Here is a 21100-nt window from a genome sequence, read left to right as displayed (position 1 = left end):
TATTTCTGACACAACCCATTTACCTACCATATGGGAACAGAGCATTTAGTGGCAAAGCCTGGAGCACAGGCAAAGGGTGATGCAGGGAAACTCCTGCCGATGCAGGCGATGTCAGGAACAATCAGAACTAATGAAATAGTTATTGCTATCAGGTATTTGGCATATTAACGCACAGAGACAGATCTCATTTACTGAGACAGAGTCTGGCAATATAAATTATCGGACACTCAAATACTATCATACTCCACATTTAAGGGCCATTTGAATTGTACTCAGGTATTTTCACTCATCTGCAATCTGAGGAATGTGTTAATAAATACAGGACTGAATCACACCATTGATTTGTAAGTGGAATTTCCCATTAAAACCTGTCAAGAGTATTACTTTAAAAAAAATTAATGGTATAATATAGCCCAGGGTTCTGCTATAACATATGCCTGACAGTATAGCTCTCCGAGTCTCATGGGTGATGGATCACCTTGTTTGTTCGGTATTGTCACTGTAGCATCTTTCTTTTGCAATTCTGCTGCAGCTGGAAGTCTCACTGCCACCAGTTGTAGCTGGCGTCCATCTCTGGTGGGCAGCAAATTAAATAACCAAGCCAGAGCCTACACCTTCCTTTCCACTTCCCTGAGGAGCAATGTTTCATTTGTATGGTCCGTACCTCTGCCTCGGCAAAAAAACTGTAAATCAACCGCCCTGATACAGCCACTTTGGACTCTGCTCCAGTTTTTCTCTGTTTGCACTTAAGCTTGTTCTCCCAAGCCTCAGGGGTTTGGTGTCTTTTGGAAAGCTAAGCTAGTTTTATAGTTATGGACAGATGCACTTGTCATTCCTGGGATGTGCTGCGAGCTCTGATACAAAAAGGAGGAGTAATGTGAGAAGCAACACAACCTCACCAGCCTGCACTTGGCACACACAAGGATGCCCCCTGCGATTCTCCATCAACAGCCTCGCTCCGCAGGACTTCAAGAATTTGTGATAAAGACAGATTAAGCTTATGTAAGGAGTATCCAGGGCAGGAGGGAGCCAGAGTATTATTTTATTGCACGTTTGAGATTAAAACCATTTCATACTTGATTCACAAAAACCAATTTGCAATGAAGCGACGGCGCCCAGGGATTTGGGTAGCTCCAAGCCAGTTTACCCATTTCAGCAGGAAACCTCTCCTCGGTCAGGACCGGCAAGTTTACTCATTAAGAGAGTTGTGGCGCTGCCCCATTTGAGCACAAAGCATTACTCACAACCTCGAGTGGCCACTGTCCTTGCGGTGATACCATTTTCCATTGATTGTAATTGAATTCTATTAATGATGTAATTCAATTAGCCACAAATCAAGAGATAACTAATACTTTTAATAACATAACACCAGCTTCTGACAAATTCCCTACACAGATGGAAAAGCTTGATAGAGTTACTGGTAACAGAATATCCCCCTCTGGAGAGATGTTAACAACCCTCTTAGTATCAATACACCTGCTATAGCAAAGCTATTTGGTTGCAGAGAACCAGCATCTATCTGAACATATCACAAATGCAAATGATCAACAAATTGTGTTAGGAGGATTTTGTTGACATGAAGGTGTCTCTGCAGAAGTCAGTGAAGATTTATTCTGGTTGAGAATCCAGCCTAATGTATTAAAACAACCTTTCTCTTTTTGTAATTGTTTAAATCATTAAAATTTGGTGGATTAAAAAAAAAACTGATATATTCTCCATTATTGTGGGCTTAGAGAATTGTGTGGGCAGTATGGAAATACAGCTGTTTACCCAGTTTTCTCCTGAATCTTTCATCCAGATGACCTTTATTTCAGATTAATGAAAACAAAGGATGAAATAAATAATCATTTGCGTGAGAGGGAGATCACAGCAAACTGCCATGTGTAGCAAACCATCTCCACCAGAACGGAATATACTTCTTATAACACACCTGCTATTCCAAAGCACACGGTTTTAAATTCCACAAACTAATTCCTTACTTTTAATGTCAAAAACAATGAGCATCATAAATCTAAATACATAAAGCCGCATGATTTTTTGCAAAAAGCACTACGTGTACAACACCCTTGGTCCTACAGCACTTTAAAATCTAAATTTCTACATTTATAAATCTCTGTGGACACTGGAAAAAGCCTATCTGACACTATTCAGTGGTATGAAACTGCCTCCGTTTTGTATCCTCCTAATCACAAACAGTAAAGCAAGAGCTGTCAGGTTCAGTTTCTTTTTTAACTTGCTTCACACTGATTCTCACACAGGAGTACACAGGAGGCATTGTGTCCAGGGAAAAAAAAAATGTCTGGAGCCCCCGTAAATAAATACTTAAAAATCCCAATGTTCTTTTTAACAGCGAAGTCTAAATCTAAGTTCGTTAACCACCATCATATATATGGTGGATTCCTCTCCAGTAATTGGTCTTAAATTTTCCAGTCTTCTGAGCAGAAAACTACGTACGAAGTGTCCTTCCAAAGCAGAACTGGGGATTGTGGCCTTTTGGCCAAATTTATAAACAAGACGTAGGCTATTAGGATAACCAGCTGTGCCAACAGCAAGTTCCAGCAGCTTCCATAATACAATAAAGGAGGAACAAACTAGGAAAAAGGATTTTCACTTTGGAGAAGAGAAATATAAGCACCACGACATTTGGAAAACGAGTATGAAATTTCTGATGAATATGGGGAACACCCCACATCACTGCAACTATATGGAAAAAAAAAATATATATTTAAGATGAAATGCCACCTACATTTCCTCTTCTTTTGAGCATCAGAAGGCAGAGAAGAAAAAAAAAAAGGGGGGGGGGGGGGGAATATGGCCAAAGGCCCCTCAGTGCCCTTTAAAATGTCCTTCTTCCCCTGATACTTCTAAGAAGAGCAACTAACAGAGAGAAACCCAAAAGAGTGCTTTTAAAATGCTTTTTAGGTTTTGGGTAGTAAGGGGAAGATTGTCAAGAGGCGCTCAGGTGTTCATGCATGAACCCTGCACCGAACAAGGCCTTTTGGGTAGCTGTGGGCTATGGATGAAACACCTTACTCTGCCTGGGGCCTGCTGCCAGCCCCAAGATAGCCCTCGCCTAGGGAAGCAACCTTCAGCTTTTAATTGCAACGCTTTGGGGACTCCTGCTTTTAGAAAGAAGCAAGCAGGGAACTAAAATAATGGGTTTAGTCCAAGTTATAACGCTATAATCTCTCTACTTAACTTTTCGTTGTAGAAACTCCCCACATCCAAAAGTAACCTCGGTGCTACTTCAAGCAAACCCGCTGGTACTCGCAGCGCTGCACTGAGGTTTGATAGAGCATCGGCCAACTGTGGAGATGGTGGAAGGTATGCAGTGGGAGTAAACAAAAAACTCGAGAAATGAGAGGCAAGAATGGAGCTATGATATTGAGGAATAAAAAAAAAAAAAAAGGCAAAGCAATAAGGAAAGGCAGCCTGGAAACACAGAAATGTAGCTCCTCACCTGTGCAGGACAAACACCAGTCTCTGTCAACATAACATCTGAAGCCCCCATTGCCTGACAGGGTATACAGAACGTGGACACCAGGCTGTGAAACTATCATTATATATAAATGATAAAAATATGAACTAGGAGACTGTCATTCATTGCAGAGCTCCTCCAGTGATTGAAGAGCTGACCTTAGCTCAGCTAATCTACAGAGCCTCTCAAAAGAGTCAGAACCGTGCAATTTATAAAGCTCTCCATCCACTCCCCAACAAGCAGTTTCACCTCCCACAGTACATCCTTATCCCACGGTACATGCTTATCCCATGGTACATGCAGGTCGTGCAAGCACCGCCTCCGTGATCTGGATGAATTCTGCATTTTGTAACACGGAGTTGTGGTAAGTGTCCAGCTACCCTACCCTCTCCAGCTACCACAACTGTACTCTGGAACACTTGCATTGGTGGTTGGGGTTGTTTCACTGTCCAGGAAGCTATGTGCACAGAGCCAGAGCTTTCCTGTGCAATTTCCAGTACCTTTATTTTACACTTTTATCTATTCTTGTCACCCTTTGTTCTTGCTGTAAGACCCCAGAAGAGAAGGACAGCAAGTATTTGTTTCAATGAGTCAAACTTCTCAGCTGGCCAGGATGCTGTTTCCCAAAACATTTGGGAAATGGGCATCAAAGCTCTGGAAATGACAAAGCTGGTGGTTGTTCACCTTCGGCTTCCAAGCTGGGAAAGGAGGTACCTTGTGAGCCCCCAGCACAGCAAGGCATGACCATGGGTTGGGCACCCATGATCAATCCAGTGAATCTGATTGTTCGTAAAGCATCAGAAAAGTAAACAAAATCATCAAAACATCAGTCATCTCCCTGCTTTAAACTACTTTGCAGGGCAAGAAGATACTCAGTTTTCAACCAGTGATGCCATTTCCAAGAAGGTACTGTTCCTTCAGCCTCTCTGTGTGACAACCAATACTTTGCTGAAACTTTGGGCACCAATTTAGAGCAGTTTTCAATATATGTTGAATACTTCAGAGCATTCATAAAATTACAGCACATATCGGCATTACTATCGACAAAAATTGCCATCAACCAAGACAGAAATTGAGACATTAACTGTGCATTTATCGTGCCTCTCTGAGAATTCGGTTTCCTTTATAGTGCAGACATCTCCAAACTCTTGAGCGAGATGTTCTGTCATTAGCCCAATTTAGCTGTAGCCTTTCACATCAAAGCTGAAATTGAGAAACTGTTGTCAGAAAGAAACAATTCCACTAGGTTTACAATTATCTGATGTGTTATCTTTCAGGAATAATACACTCTCTTTTAGCAGTGAATTTATTGTCAGCAGTCAGGAGATACACTTCACTTTCAGTCATCTGCTTTCCACATTTTGATAGTTTTCCTTACAGAAGGCTGTTCAAAAGAAGCAAAGGAGCAAATCTCAAATGCCTGAGGATCTCCACCCCTCTTTAAAAAAAAAAGACTGCCAAGCATTAAGAATCCTTTGTCTTGCAGAGGAGACCACAGTTCCTTTTCAACATCAGAAGTGGTCAACCAGACAGTGGAGTTTACAGAAGGGGATGTGGAGGAGGTGACAGGTAATGGGCGCATTAAGTAGAGTTATTTCCCAGGGATCAGACCCAGTAACGATGCATGCCATTCCCACAACAACTATTGAAGAAATTCTTTAAATTGAGCATCAGAAATACAGATACCGAAGCCAGTTCCCTGCAAACCACCCGAGCTCAGCTCTGCCTGCAGCACAACCCACCGTTCCAATGAGGAACCTTGCGGCACCTATTTTTCAGCAGATGAATTTTCAGGCCAGCATGGAGAAAGGAATTCACTCGGGCAAATTAAAAGTCCGGGTGTTCAGAGACGTGGGGAATAGCAAAGAGCCCAGGGTGGCGGATGTCTTCCGAGGAATGGGGACCACTCTACACCCTGCAGACTTGGGTGCTACCTCCCCAGCTGATGCTCTTGCTCCTGGGCAGGAGCACCCCCATCCAGCCCGGGGCACCATGGCTGCGGTAAGAGGGATGCAAGGGAAAGGAGGACAGGGCTAGAGTGTTTACTTTGGATTCCAATGGAAATAAAAAATTTAGGTCAATGTTTCACCCAAGGGATAATTTTAACAGAGCAAGTGAATTTTTTTGCCTTTAGTTAATTAATCATGAAAGCTTCGGTGGAATTTGTCAGTATACTTTTTATTCCAGCAAGGCCAACATTTTAAGAAATTTCCATCTATTTGTATTACAACAAAGAGACTGGCTGTACTGACTCGCGCTGTTACAGATCTGCATTTCAGTAGAAGGGAAAATCAGGCAAGCGAAAGTGTGGTTCCCCCTCTTTTGAGGGTCAGCTTCTTTCACAACTTTATTCAACACATGAAGTGACTAACTTTCCTAAATCGCACCCATCAAGGGGTTTGCAACATCAAAACTGTGGCGAGAACCCACCTGTTGGCTCCTGTGTAGCCTTTGGGTCCGAGTGTCCCTACATCCCACACAGCGACATGGCTAACCCTTCCTGTAGGCTAGCACAGAGGGGATCTGGCAAGCTTGAGTCCGGGAAGATGTTAAAATACCAGGAAAGGGCAAACGTCTTTCACAGCTTCCTCACATTAGCACATTTGCTGAAGTCTCTACAACAACTTTTTCCACCTCCTCCAGAAGGGAGGTGCAAATTCATTGCAGAGTTCACCCTTGCAGCTGGATATGCCATGCAAGCAGGCGCAGAGCAAACGCTCGGTTTAATGGCATTATTTTATCTCATAAAAATAACGTTTAAAAAACCAGTATTAGCCCTCTAAAGGACATCTGGTGGAAAAATCCGTGTGCTGAGCATCTGATGAATGACTCTGAAAGAGCTATTTTAGCTGTCATGCCACTGGATTGACAGCAGTCTCCCATTAGCAAAGGCCAACCCAGGCATCACATGCAACACACGCTTCAGGGACCAAGCTCAGGCAGAACCCAGATTATTGCAGGATGGTGTTAACACGCTACTGGGAAATAGCAGCCCACATACAGCATCCAGGCTTTTGCCAGTCAAAATGTGAGACAGGGATGCAAAACTCAGCTTTCTGCTTCCTTGGCAGTGGAGTGAATGCCCAGGTGGGTTCAGAGAAGGCAGCACGCACTTCTCCATCTCCACCCAGGCTGCCCCTGGGAAATACAAACAGCAAGATCAGTGCACTGGGCTCTGAACTTCAGCTCGGTTGCATGATGTGAAAAACTCGCCTGGACTGCAAGCTGCATCTGGAACAAGCAGTCCCACAGGTTTTCTTCTCAATGTATTTATTAATCATTTTGCTCCTGGAAGCCCTCACTGCAGCCCACGCTCCTGCTGTGAATCTGCACAGCAAAGCCCTTACAGTCCTGCCCCAAAGACGTTATGGTCCCAGCATAAAACAGACAATCAAAGATGGATGGGTTCAGACAAACAGGGAACTACAAGGAGAATATTTTGATGGTGCTGCCATGCCTTGGGCCCTGGAACAGATCTTTCACGCTCAGTTTTGTATTGGCAAGGACAAGGGAGTAGCAGTCAAGGATAAATGAACCAAGTGTGAAATCTGGAGAGGATTGCATTTGGCATAATCTCATTGAAAAGAAACATTCCTGACTCTGTATTTGAAGTCTGCACTGGTCCTGTATCCATATGCATGTGGAGAAGGGAGAAGTGAGGACAAAAAGTCATAAAACAGGAAGTGTGGAATACAAAAAATATTCAACAGACGATAGGAAGAAGACAACTACTCAAATGTAAATTGCTCATCCTCAACTAAACTCATTTCGATTTTTAAAAATACTCTGGTGAGCGCACCGAGGTTACCCCGCTCCTAGAATACATGTCGTGGCTCAAATGCCTCGTAACAGAGGGCAACTGCAGCGCATGTGAAATGGATGCTGTGACAGGTCACTGGTGATTTATACTGCACCACTCACAGAAGTGATTGCCATAGTACCCAGACATCGCTGGGCTCTGACATGCTGCACTAACACTAAATTTCTCACCAAGATCTAGTGGGAGTTAAAGACACCAAACACAAGAAGCCATTCACAAAAACCCTTTGAGATTGAGTTAAATTCCCACCTACAGATTTAAAAAAAAAAAAAGTGAAAGTATTCTGTGGTTACCTTAATGCATGCACAGAACAAAGCACACAGCACCATAATGATCAAACACCACATAATTTACATCTGTCTTTATCAGGAACACATTTTCCACTGTCTCTTTCCAAAATGGCAAACACTGCCATTCTGTGGTTCTTCTGGCCATGTTTTTAACCAGGAAAAGTCCGATGGTGTGCTTCACTTTTTGTCTCATTCCCCAAAATGTTTCACCCCTGGTGCACAATAGCCAACGACAGACACAGGACTTGACTCCGGCGCACAAGCGGCATGTCCCTGCCCGCACACCGACGCACCCACTGCCCTTCGGTACCAAAGTTTCGAACCCATCCCTGTGTGCCCACGGCGGCTCCGGGCTTTGGGCAGGGAGCAAGAGAGGAGCCAGCCCCATTGTGCAGCATCTCCAGGAGCCCTTTGTTAGCGGCGCTCGCTGCCTGCCTGTGCCCTGCTGTGTAGGGACCATGCCAGGCACAGCGCGCTGCCTGCACCTCCTGCCCACAGCGGGCTGTGAACGCCAGGGCATGCAAGCAGAGGCCGCAGCCTTGCTGGAGAAGGGCAGGATCTGCTTTCTTCAGTGCTGTCGGTTGACTTGGGATAGCGACAAGAATGCTCAGGAAAGCACAAACTCACGACGGCCCCCGGGGCTGCGATGCTGGGACAACTTTGCCCGTTTGCAGCTTGTGAAGCGCAGCGCGAGGAATTGGGTGCAACACAAAGACGCCGCCTTCAAAATCAGCACGATAAACACCTGTGTATGGGGTCTGAAACACACAACCAAGACGTGCCGCTGGAAAACAGGCTGTTTCTTCCAAGGATCACAAAACAATACCGATGCCCACACCACGTCGGGAGAGCAAAGGGCTTGCAGCGTGCCTGGCCCCTGACACAGCACATGGCCTCCTTTGCTCCTCACTTCATCCCCTCCTTTGGCAGCAAAGGAGCCTGCAAGTCAATCATCTTTCTTGAAGGAGGATCACTGCCATGTCTCCCATCTCCCTGCCTTAACGCTGGGCAAAAGACACCCCTATTCATTACCCTGCTCTCACTGCCCAGGTCCCACCTTCCACGGAAGTAATTGCAGAGGACAATGATGGGGACACGCGTGCACAGATCCACATAAGCACACATGTGAAATAAACCTCCAGGTCTGGCAGAGAAGCGTCTCCCAGTTCACTTGCTAACTCCCCAAAACCAGGACAATCAAAACACGCACCCATTTGTGTGTCAAGGAAGCGCCCCCTCCATGGGTGACTGCCATTTGCATACAGCTGATAACCTGAGCTTTGCCAGCAGACAGTGAGGATCGGTCTTGCAAAACGCTTCATATGCAGCGCTTTTCCCCATCACAAAAATCTGCTTTAGTGCTGGTGTGTGTGCTGTGGGGAGTTGGTTCCCATTGTTCCTCCGCCACCGCTGCAAAAGCAGCGTGCACAGACGTGTGCTCGGATCCCTTTTTTTGTATATTCCAGGCTCCCCCTTCCCCAGGTTTGTCCTACTGAAGTGTTTCCTCCTTTGCTTTTGGAGAAAATCAAACGAGCACTGGAGAACAGGATTTCCTTGCATGCATCCCCCTTCCCCATGCACTCATGCCCCGAGCCGCCTGCATATCCAAGCTGCACTTTCTTAGTTCCTAACACTTCTTCGCTCATGCTCCCAATTTCTCTTTTCATTCTTATTGGAACAAGAGAGCTGCGTGCTGCTGATCCCTTCTCTACCCCCACCCCCCACCCCCGCACACGTAGCCCCCTAGAGCATCACCGTAGCGGTCCCCTCCGATCCTGCGCGACCCTGCTTCTACACCCAACTGGTTTTGCCATTTTTAATTAGAAATCTGCCTGCCAAGCGCGGCGAGAGAGGGGCCGCCCCGAAGAATCGCAGCCTAATAGAGTTGGGAGATGCTTTGCAGATAACTGCGTTTTCTGCCTTGCTAACTCAGCTGCTGCTTTTATTCCTCTGCCCAGCAAAGGCAAAACCCTTCCCTCGGTTTCAGCCCACAGACCCCACCAGCTACAGGCGAAGAGATCCAAGAGGGATCAGGTGCAAAAAGAGAACGGGAACTAACCCCACCACCGCCTCGGCACACACTTACACCCCTACTATGCCACCTCCTGCCACATTTTTCTTTTCATTTTCGTGGATTTCCTTCTTCCCAGTGCTGCCCTTTCTCTCCAAGGCGCTTCTAACCCTGGTTCCCCCTTCCCATCCGTGGGAAGTGATGTACAAGCTCACTCCGGTGAGCAGCAGCAACAACAACAACAAACCCCCCCGAAAAACCAAACCGCGTTTGCAGAGGGGGAGAAAAGTCCATTAGCAGAAGGGAAAGGGGCACATTCCTTCGGGATGCGGGGAAAAAATCCCCCTCGCCCCGGGGTGCAACGAGAAAATACGGCAGCGCTGACTTACCGGAGACTCGAGGATGCAGGTTCGCCAGCGTAAACCCGAAGAGGAGAAAAACCAGCTTTGGTACCCAAACACATCCAAGACTATTCTCCATATTTCAACGCACACCTGCAAATTCGGGTCCTGAGCACCAGCAGCAACCACAACACATGCACGCACAGCCCCTTCTGCCTCCTCCTCGCCGGGGTTGGGTTGATGGTTTGTGGTTGGGGTTTTTTTGTTGTTTGTTTGGTTGGGTTTTTTTGTTGTTGTTTTTTCCCTGTCGGTCCCTACTGACAGGGATCAGCAAAAGGGGAGGCAAAAAAGTTGCATTCAGGCCAGGAGGCTCCGAGGCTCCCGAGCGTGCAGGGAACTAACTCAAGGAGACGGGGAAGGATGGGGAAAGGTCCTCCCACCGGTGGAAAAGCAGACAGAGAAAAATCCTGCCCCCTCCAAAGAAAAAAAAAAAAAAAAAAAAAAAAAGCCGTCCGGCGTGCATCAAAAGAGTCGCGGCGGCTCCATGTGCCGAGTCCAAAAAATCAAACCGATTTGACCAAAATAAATAGTCGGAGGGGGAGGGGGGAGGCGGAGCGGTGCAGCCCGGCGGCGCGGGGCAGCGCCGCAAGCAGCCGCCGGAGGAAGGGCTGCGGCGCTCACTCGGTACGCGCGCTGCGCCCCGCCGCCTGCAGCCCCGACGTGCGGCCGCGGGGGCGGGGGCCGCCGAGCGGGGGCGGGAGGGGGCTGGGCCGGGCCGCGCCGGGCCGGGTGGCGGGAGGCCGGGCCGGGCCGGGCGGCGCTGGGCAGCGGCCGCCGCAGCGCGCCGGGGAGCGCTGGCGCCCTCTGGAGGACGCATCGGGGCAAGGCGGCGGGCGGGCGGGGGGCAGGCGGCTGCTGCGGGCAACGCGGGCCCGGCCCGGCCCGGCCCGCCGCGCTTTGTTCCCGTGCGCTGCGCCCGCCCCCTCCGCGGGACCCCCGGGCACCCTGCGGCAGCGCAGCTGGGGTCTGGCCGAGGCTCCGCACCCCCGGGTCAAAGGGGCCCACGCAGGTCTCCCAGGCCCGAGGGTTTGGAAGGAGGAAGCCTCTCCCAAACATCAGGCCCTTGAGAAAAAAATTAGGAGAGAATCAGAGGGCACAGCCAGGAGGCACAGACCACAGGAGCCAGCCCGCAGGAGATCCTGCAGCCCAGGATCGGCACCAACGCTTCCCAAGACAGATACACCCAGGCTCTGGATGCCACCATCCAATGTCCACCCAGGCTCTGGATGCCACCATTGGATGTCCAGAGCCACCAAATGGGCTGTATTAAACCTTCGTGGGGGGGTGGCAGCCCAAATGCAGCCCCCAATATACATGATGTAACCCAGAAATTCTGTAATTGGGGGTGAAGCGTTAAGCAGAAAGGATTGAGCACTTCCAGTCGCAATCAGGCAGGGAGCGAGCTGGATCCAAGGGGGCCGTTCAGGAGCACCCAGGCTGTTTTAGGAGAACCTGTCACAGTTCACAAGTGCTGAACGCTCGGGAGTTGGGTGCTGAGCCCCCGTGCAGCCCCAGGCACTGGCTCTCAGGGATGAGAGCAGGATGCGGCACTGGCATCGTGGGATGTACTTGCATGTGAAGGTGGGATGGAAGAGTACTCCTCACCCGGGGCCATAGCCAGGCAGCCTCCTCCTGCAGAGAAAGAGCTTGCAGCCATGGTGGTGGCACTGACTGTGTCTTCCCTTGAGCCCGAATTTTGGATGACTGAGAATCAACAGCTCAAGTATTTACATAAAGTATACCTCGGGGGAAACAGGATTCAAATCTCAGACAGAGGTCTGCAGCTCGGCTGTGTTTCTTCTGGGGTTCTGCCTTTCCAATTCCACATGACTTTATGCAAGAATAATTTAAAATCACCAGCAAACCAATATGCTCAGCCTGCAATTGTTGCTTTGTCTTAATTAGAGCGTGTCATGCCTTAGGTCAAACCGTGGTCTCCACAGCGGCAAAAGCATTGCCAGCAGCTGAGGAACCCGAACCTTGTGCAGCTTACTTGGCCGTTCTCCACCCGCTTTTCTTGCAAGTGGAACATACTGAGCTACCACACACATTTCAGTAACCTTCTGGCTGCTGGAAAAAGCACACACTGGGTAGGAAATGAAAGCTGAGGAGCTCAGACAGCTAGTTGACTACGTTAATTCCACTGGTCAGGCACAAGTCTTGTGCAAACACCTTCATTACCTGCCTATAGACTTTTGCATGGGTGGGTGGGTGGGTGGGCGTGTGTGTCTCTCTAGAAATTACCCAGCCCAGACTTCAGGGCAAGGGCCCTAGGTTAGGCACCGTACCACCCTATTCCTCACAACAGACTGCCCATGCTCCACACCATCACCATCCCTTGCTCTTGAGGGTGCTTCCGTTGCCGTTCCAGGAGCTTTCACACACCAACTCCTCTGCTCTGGTTTTATGAGGTATCCCCCTTCTGCAAAGACCATACTTCTGGCACTTGTTGCTGTTTGTCTGCACCTTGACTCTGCTGTTCTCTGGCTTTGCTCATTATTTTGGTCTTTTTTCTCACTTCCTCTGTGACCTGCCTTATCTCTGTTTTCACTACTACTGCCTGCGTGTTCAATGCAGCTCTTGCAATGCCAGCTTTCCTCCTGGTTGTCAGACACCACCATGCTCTGAACTCCCACAGATGCACAAAGGGATCTTCTCTGAACAACATTGTTCCATCTTCTATTCTCAGTAAGTCCTCCACAACGTTGAGATAACTGCATGGTAAGTTGCATGTGGTCCATTATCATGAAGGTTAAAAGACAGTGGCCCTTATTGAAAGCGAAAGGACTACAGGTAGCAGGCATTTGTAGTTGGGGGTGGGGTTTCTCCCTTCCACTTTACTGGCATGTTCCAACATGCAATTCTGTAATTCTGCAGTGCTACACAACAACGTTCTCAGTGGCTCTTCACAACCAGTTTCTAAAAACCGCCCTTCCAAAATGAGCCTTTCCTTGAGTGTCTGCTCACGTAGCAGAAACACTTTTCATCCTGCAAAGCCTAATTTTACAAATACAAAACAGCCTTAACTCTAAATATGGATTTGGCTCCAAGGAAATAGCAAGCTGAGCAAATGCAAGCTTCTGTTTTAAACAGAACCAAGACTTCTGCCAGTAAGTGGCCAAGACTCTTCCTATTTGAACACACACAGCAACACATGGTGATAATCTTACTTACAACTTGTAGCTGCACAGAGATAGGAGTTTCTCTCTGAGATTCTGCCAGTCCTTTGGGGAGCAGACCTTTCCCTAATAAACAGCACAATTACTTCAAAGCACAGGGAACATCTTCAGGTACGAGTCTATATGATCAAGAATACCACAAGCTGGACTGGAATCTATCACCCAGCACATGACTTTATGTGTTATGTGAAGCAAGTATATTTTCTAATCTATTAAAGAAATATAAAATTCGGATTGGTCAGCCTAAAGCTGAAGAGCCAACAGGACTGTTCGTACAATCATGCCGTTGCAGCTCAGCTGTTTCAAGGTATCACTGAGAGTTTCTGCATTGCAGTTTGCAAGTTCCATATCTTGGGTTTCTATTTAACTTTTGCATGTATTCCAGCAGCGAAAACATATTAAGTCTTGCTGAACTGTATATGAAAGTAAACAATGAGCAAAGATAGAGTATTAGAAGCGGCCATTCTCTCTCAAGCTGTCCAGCAGAGTTATATGGCAATTGTGTACATTTTCCCAACTTCTGAGTGAATGTTAGTGGCGGGCAAACAGAACTGATGTGAACCAGGCAGAAAATAGGCAAGCGCTGTGCTTTCTTCTGACATGTGATCCCTCTTATTTTTGCCTTGAGCTTCTTCAAGAACAGACTCCAACTGTGCTGCACTGTGCACTGGGTGTTTATGAGCTTTGCAAACGGGTGAGCAGGTTTTCACCACTAAACTAATTTTTTGCTTTCGATCTGAATGCAGATCCTGAGGAATAAAAGGCTGGCATGTGCCTCAAAACAAACAAGGTCCACATCAGTGGAATTAACATTGCTGGCCTTTTGGGAAGTATAAGGGGATAGAGGGACCCATAAAGCCACATCTGGGTCTTAGGACAAACAACTGCCCCATCAGCCACTGCATCCTGACTTGGCAAGATGGGCCACAACCACCTAAGTCACTCAGCTGCCTTCTTCCCTTAGCCTATGGAAAAATCTTGCTCTTTTGCCTACAGCCCCAGAGCCAAGCCCTGGGAAGGATCTTCAAGTCAGATCCAGATCATAAAACCGTAGTAGATCCTACAATGGCCATTAAAAATCAACCCTGTATTTATTTTTAAGACAACTGCCAGCAGGCTTTTTTGCGCGTACATTTTCTGCAGTAAAACCTGCTGCCTTCCTCAGCCAAAGCACATCCCTTCTACTGTGCCAGAAAAAAACCTGGAGATTCATGGGCTTAGAACTTAAAGGAGCGAGCGTGACCCTGAAGGTGATGGGTTAAAAGCACTCACTAGGCTGGAGGTGATTTCCATTCCTGTCCACGAAATTAAAATCTCATATCCACCAGTCACTGGCTACAGCCGCTGCTCTGACTGGCACTGTGGAGTCTGCCCCAGGGCCCTAGGAGTTCAGCTCCGCAGCGATGCTTTCCATCATGTATGATATCCTTTGCACATCTTACCCGGGATGACCAAGCAGGCTTTTCCTTCTCTACCCCCATGACGTGCAGTGTTGAACAGATAATTCAAGGCAGAAAACTGCAGAGTTTGCTCCAGAACACATTACCACTTTTTCTAGGATCTGGTTCCTTCTACCTCAAGAGACCTGTTCAAAAACTTTAACATTTCTTTTACCGACTTTTACATCCCAATAACCATGTTTAAGGTACTATTATCCACCGTAAGATTATGTGCAATTACCTCCTTCTCATGTAATTTTGTTCTCCAGAATTACCACTCCCCTTTCATTTGTTACAAGGAATATTTTATACACCCTTATGAATTCATCCAACTATGCAGTAGATCAGAACACATAATTTCATCACACTTACTTAAGTGCCTTTTAAACATAATTAGAAAATTGCTGCAAGTCAAACTAAGCTGCAGTGAAGTTTTCTTCTTTCCTACCTGTTTTTCTTCCCACCAACCCTCAAGGTGCCTTTCTCCCTGAGGTGGGCTCCCATCGATCCCAGGAACACTTTTCAAGATCAAAAAATCCTGTGTATGTTCTTCCGTATCTGTGGCATCTTTCCCTCATGAAGTGCCACCTAACGCATCTTACAGAGTCTGTATTTATTTTGGGGGGTTATAGGTAATTCCTTTGTTCTTTTTGTTTAGCTCACAGTTTTCCTAACATAAGCATGACGTAGCAGCAACAATTACACTGACGTTACTCCAGAAGTACAGCAACACATCTCAGAGCAGAATTTAGTCCCTCTCGCAAAGAATCTTAAATTAACTAAATGGCTTACAGTTAATGAGCTTATTAGACAGATGAGATAAAGTAAGAGTTTTTCTTCTGCCGAGTCCTTGCATTGGTTCACATCCTCCTGCGCACCAAGCAGCTTCTCAGTGAGTGTCCACACAGGCTTTGCAAGCGCTGCACGTTCAGTCAGGACTGGCAGGGAGGTTACCACAAATATGTGAGCATCAGCCATACTTCTCCTGGAGTTCACTTTTCAGATTATAAGGATTCAGCTGTATTTCGGACCTTCCTGTTATCTCCCTTATTCTGTCAAAACAGATGAGTTTTTTCCCCCTCTCCTCCCACAACAACTTTATAACTTGAACAAAGGACAGTCAATCTGCTGTAACAAATAGGATTAAATGGTTTGTCTGCTGCAGTATCCAAACTTTTAAACATGCCAGTCATTCTTCCTTTGATGATCCTGGACTTTAGCAGCCAAGATCCTCTCCAAGTTATCAAGCATAAGCAGTGCAAGATATCTCAGCAAACTTCACTCACACGCTGCTCTTCCCAAGGTCAGCACTCCTCCATTTTCACTGATCCTCATTATAATTCCAGATGGGCATTTTCTTCAGAAAAGTTTCTTCTCTGGAAATTACACGAAGGTACAACTGGCATTTCTCTAGAGGATCACAAATAAAACCTGCCAACTTTTCTTTTCTGTTCTTAGGCAAGTGGGTACTGGTCCTGTCCCAGCTGGATGAACCATGGACTTTTCTGGACATCGAGGCACGTGGGAGTCAGCTCAGCCTTATGAATTTATGAAAGTGACCTTCTTTCCGAGTAAAATGTAGCTGTGAAATTCTCAGTGACTTACCGTCAGATGTTCAGGTGCCTCTAGTGCATTCTGTTCTCTGATGGATTGCCAAGATGTTTCTTCTCCTAAAGCAGTTTTGAAGTCTCCTGGAAAGATTTGTTTTCCCTCAAGGGAGTGAAGGCAAAGACCAGAGTACCTTGTGCCAGCACATGCTACAAAAATTCAGCAATTCATGCCTCATCTGCAAAACACCCAGCTTCTCTCTTTGCATTTTTTTGAAGGTTATCTTGAAGTCTACATCTGCCCAACACACTGTCATGCCTCCGTGGTGCACTGAAATCAGAGCACACCCTTTGAGAAATCCTCGTGCTTACATGGGAAAGCTGCCTCTAAGAGTTAGGTTGAAGAGTGAATTTGCTTCATTTTTAATGATTTTGGAAACCATGCTCATTTTATGACAGCTTTCAGGAACCAGCTCAGTGTATTTTCTGGTTCCCTTTCTGTACTCTGCCCTCCAGGGAGCAAAGCCTTCTGAACCACGCTGCCTCCTCTTACCAGCTCTCTCCCCCAGATTCCTGCAGCCCTAGACAGTCCTACCCAGCACAAGTACCTTCCCCTGCAAGCACTGATTTCCCTTCAGGAACCCATGCATCCCCTCTATCAGTTTCAACTTCTGAGTTTTTAGAGTTCAAAGCAAATTCTGATCACTGTATCTTCATCCTCAGCACATGCTGCTACTCCCCAGAGAAGGTGCTGGAGGAACTAATCCGTTGTCCTAAACTGTCCTGGGAGATAAGCGACAGTGCTGACAGCAAAAGCTGGATTCCTCACATACTGGCACAATCCTGGCAATGTTCTTTTGCCTTAAATTTTCGGCATGCAAAATAGAGAAGTCTCCACCTGACCTAATCATCTGAGGTTCTTCATTACAGCCAATGGAGTGAAAAACCACAGTTTCAATGCATCACTCTTACACACCTCCTTTAGGATCAGCTCTGGAAGAGCCTAATCCTTTCTGTTGACCCTCATGCTCAAATGACCCCGCTATCTGCAGACAAAGCCATTTTTGTACTAACAGGGCACAGAAGTTACTCACAGATTGCCAAAAGGTTCTCAGGGACATGTCTGATTTTAAGTGCATGAACAACCAGACAAGCCCCACTGATGTCAACAGATTAGTCACAAAAGTGAGAGGAAGCAAAAGTTGAAAAGCTTTACTAAATCAGACTCCAGTCAATAGCAGGTCTCAGAGGATTACAGCTAATTTTACATTAATATATTAAAATATGGATATTTTATAGCTAATATTAAATAAGAAAATAATTTATGACCTCTAAATTTAAACACCAGAAATGTCGTAAGGAACTGCCTGCAACTCTTATAAATCAGAGATGGAAACGATTTCCATTAGATCCAGCTGAATTCACAATTGGCAACACCTCCCCGCTAAATTGTGACAGACCCAGTACTCCTATAGGTGTGGCCCTCCACTCCCTTTGCTTGGGGCAGCAGGTGATTGTGACACCTCTGGACACACTTGTCCATCTAAGAGTACCTAATCTTTGTGAGCGACACCGCACAATTCTGCAGTCCTCTTCCACCCAACTTGTAGAAGAGATTAAACCTCTACCGGAGCTACAGCTTTGAATCCTTTGTTAGCGTTACCAGTCATCCCAAGACATGGTTAGTAATGGAAGTGAAGCCATGGGCCCAGTTTGACTCTTGGCTGTGTTTCTTTGGCCTCTGGCCCTGTGGAAATCAGCAGGGGAAGTGACAGCACACATCACATGTAATTATGGGATCAAACAGGGTGTTAGCTACCCACAGGCAGAGGTGGTGCCTGCAAGGAGTGCCTAGAGCCATACCTTGGGCAGGGGACCGCACGGTTACAGGGCACAATTCTGGCTCTCTTTGGGAAAACTCCTTGCCACTGGCTACAGACTGTCAACGCAACTGAGATCCTCTCACATACCTCATGCAAATGTTGCCTGCCCCAGCTGGGGCAGGCACAACCTTTGCTCCGGGTTAAACCAGGGCTGGGCGACTGCTGAGCAAATTGCCCTCTGCCAGCATCATGAGCTAAGCCTCTTTTCTGCCTTCGTCTGGATTTTCTCATGTCATGGTTCGGAAGACACCTGTCCCAGCACCCCATGAACTCAGGGCCGTCATGTTGACAACAAATTACACTACTGAACAAATTTTGTTTTCATCTCCTGTCACCTCCCTTTAGAAACTGTTTTGCCTGTGCCTAATTCTTTACATCATCTAGTCCCCAGCCAAAATATCAAGTCTGCATTATCTACCTTTGAATGACTGCCAGGGCTTGAACTGCTGATTAGGTATGTCAAATTCGACGGTTAGACCACTGCGCTTTTCCCTCTGGGAAAGAGACAAGCATCTGGTCATTTTTTTCTTTTCTGTGTTGGACTGTTCAGGCTGAGAAGCAATTTGTTCAAATGTGAAGTCCTTTACTAGGAAGACTGTGCCCAAGGTGAAACAAAATTACAACAAAAGGAAAAATCGCCCACAGCAGCTCAGCTCGCCAGCCGAGCCATGGCTCCCAATGAGGAACAGAATACACTGCCTAATGCTAGTCCAAATGTTAGCCCATAGTTATTTGCCACTTCAAAACCTCTTTTTCCTACAGACCCCTTGTTGTTTTAAAATCCATGTTTCAGCTTGAAAAGCTACCATATTTTTTACTGGAAAGTAAACTGATACTTGCAGACAAATTATGACATCTGTTTAATCTCATTGTACTATTGTTAGGCTGCCAAAGAATGGGTTGTTAACAATCCACTTACTCAAAGTTACGCTTTCCCATCGCTGGAATAAATTCAGCACCTGCAGCTATCTCAGTTAGCAGAGGCTGCCATGGGTTTCATGTTTCTCCATGTAACTATCCAGTGCTGGTCAGTCCACACTGGCAGGAGATGTCCACACTTTTCCCCCAGATACAACAGCTGACAGTCTACAAGGCAGCTGTGGCGACTGAAATCTGCCACATGTTCTTCAAAGCATGCTAAATAACTCTTCTCTTCCTAAAGTGGATCTTTTTTTTCCCTGTATTTTAGTTCAAACTTGTTTTATAAAGATGTATCTGTGTCTTACACTTGCACTGGGAGTTAGGGCATGGATGTTGTATACTGCTTCTAAAACTTCTTTCCCTTGCCTTTTGGGAAGTTACTCAGGAGAAGTTTTTTGAGACTTGAAACAGATCTTGAAACCCAACAACCCCTAATGGCGGCCTGACTTTTACAGACAAGAGTCCTTTTCTACAGGATATGTTTCTTGTAGGCACATTTTGACATTCCAAATCAGACACATCCATAGAGGTACCTAATTTTTCTCCACTTGCTCCGTAAGGAAATCAGGCTTCTGACTTTGTTCAAACACAACTCAATTAGTTGCCTAATGCTGCCTAAAATAGAGGTGTGAATCTTCACTGTTATTCTCGGTCCCCAGGGGCCATTCCTGGGAAATACTGAGTGCTCTAACGATAATTTAATGACAGGAGTTGCTCAACATCTCTCAGAATCAGCATTCCAGACATTGCATTGCTGCTGAATGAAGTGTGTGATGTGTCCTTCACTGGGATGGCCACTCTCACGCTCAGTACATATGGAGCCTTTGAACCAAAGCAGACCAGAGGGGGTTCCCAGTGCTACCACTGTTTTACCATCCCAGTATCGTAACATATACATAACAGTGCTATAAAATGGATGTCAAAATAGCCCAATTAGACATGCCCATAAACTCATTAACTAACATCCAAACACAAACACATTGTCCATCAAAACCTACTATTCTCTGTTTTATTAATTGATTCTATTTATTTCTATAAATCGATCCTATCAATTCACCCAAAACCAGAAGCGTCAAGGTCTCTGCTATCTAAGGCAGGAAGAGAAGACCAGGACTGCAAAAGAGCCTTTCAAATTTCAGGAGTGATATGTGAAGTAAAAGACAAAGAAAATATAACAACCTATTTGACGTTATACATGTTGTTACCTCCTTTCTCTTCATATTTAGATTATAATTCTCAATGAATATAAATCAGTATAGCTCCTAGATGTCAATTCATGTCAAGTTCTATTCCAGGTTTTCTCATTCCTCTCCACTTTTTTTAATGTGGATTCCAATTATCATACGAACATAACAGAAATGCAATAATAGCTTCAGAAATACTACCAGCAAGAGGACAAGCAGAGTACAGCACAGGGGAATGTTCTGCTTTAGAAAACAAAATCATCCTCCCTGCCTCATAGTTATAGGTCTGGCTGTGAAAACCGACTAGGGAAATGTCTCACCGTACTGTCATTCACGCTAAATGGCCATGGTTTCTGTAATCCCTGCTTGAGAATTGTAGTTTTTAATTAGCTTTCACTTATTTCCAGCATGACGTCTGATTTTAGGGAATCAATCTACAAAGTCTTATCATCTCGTGAGGATGGAATTAACTCACTTCTCCTAATGCTCCACAGATGTTAGGAAGTGCTTTATTAGGTTTATCAAATGCCCAATAATCAAGTCAATACAAATCGAGTCAAAACCAGTCCTGCATGCCAGGGGCAACAAGAAATGTCCCGGTGTGATATATGTCAAATAAAAGTCTTTTGTAAATCTTCCAGATCACAAAACAGTAACGCTTTCAAGGAATACATAAACATATATAAGGCATACAATAAAAAGCTTACCACTGAATATCTGAGCCTAAGAACTGAGTAAGCAACTGAAACCTACAGAACATAAAATCCATCTCTTACACTGGTATTAAAGATGAGCTTTGTTTTCTGTGTATCTCAAAAAGGACGTATGCAACAAAAGCTGACATTCAGGAGCAGAGTGAAACAGTGGATTAAGAGAGATTTGAGCTTCCACAAATCTGGATAAATATCAGTAGCTGTGTACATACAGGATTTCCATTTGTACTACAC

The 21100-nt window shown here is 46.0% G+C and overlaps 1 protein-coding gene across 1 annotated transcript in view; it reads right to left on the bottom strand.

The window, feature by feature from the left end:
• The window catches only part of DCC (DCC netrin 1 receptor), a 558365-nt gene extending 548025 nt beyond the window's left edge, over nt 1-10340 (bottom strand). Inside the window, exon 1 of the mRNA XM_055791107.1 lies at nt 9989-10340. Within this exon, the coding sequence (XP_055647082.1) occupies nt 9989-10079 (91 nt within the window). The 5' untranslated portion in view covers nt 10080-10340. The remainder of the gene's footprint in view (nt 1-9988) is intronic.
• Between the last annotated feature and the right edge of the window lie 10760 nt (nt 10341-21100).

The sequence above is a fragment of the Falco peregrinus genome, chromosome Z (assembly GCF_023634155.1).
Source record: "Falco peregrinus isolate bFalPer1 chromosome Z, bFalPer1.pri, whole genome shotgun sequence".
Lineage (NCBI taxonomy): Eukaryota > Metazoa > Chordata > Aves > Falconiformes > Falconidae > Falco > Falco peregrinus.
The sequence above is the reverse complement of the archived record's forward strand: the minus strand, read 5'-3'. Positions and strand labels throughout refer to the sequence as shown.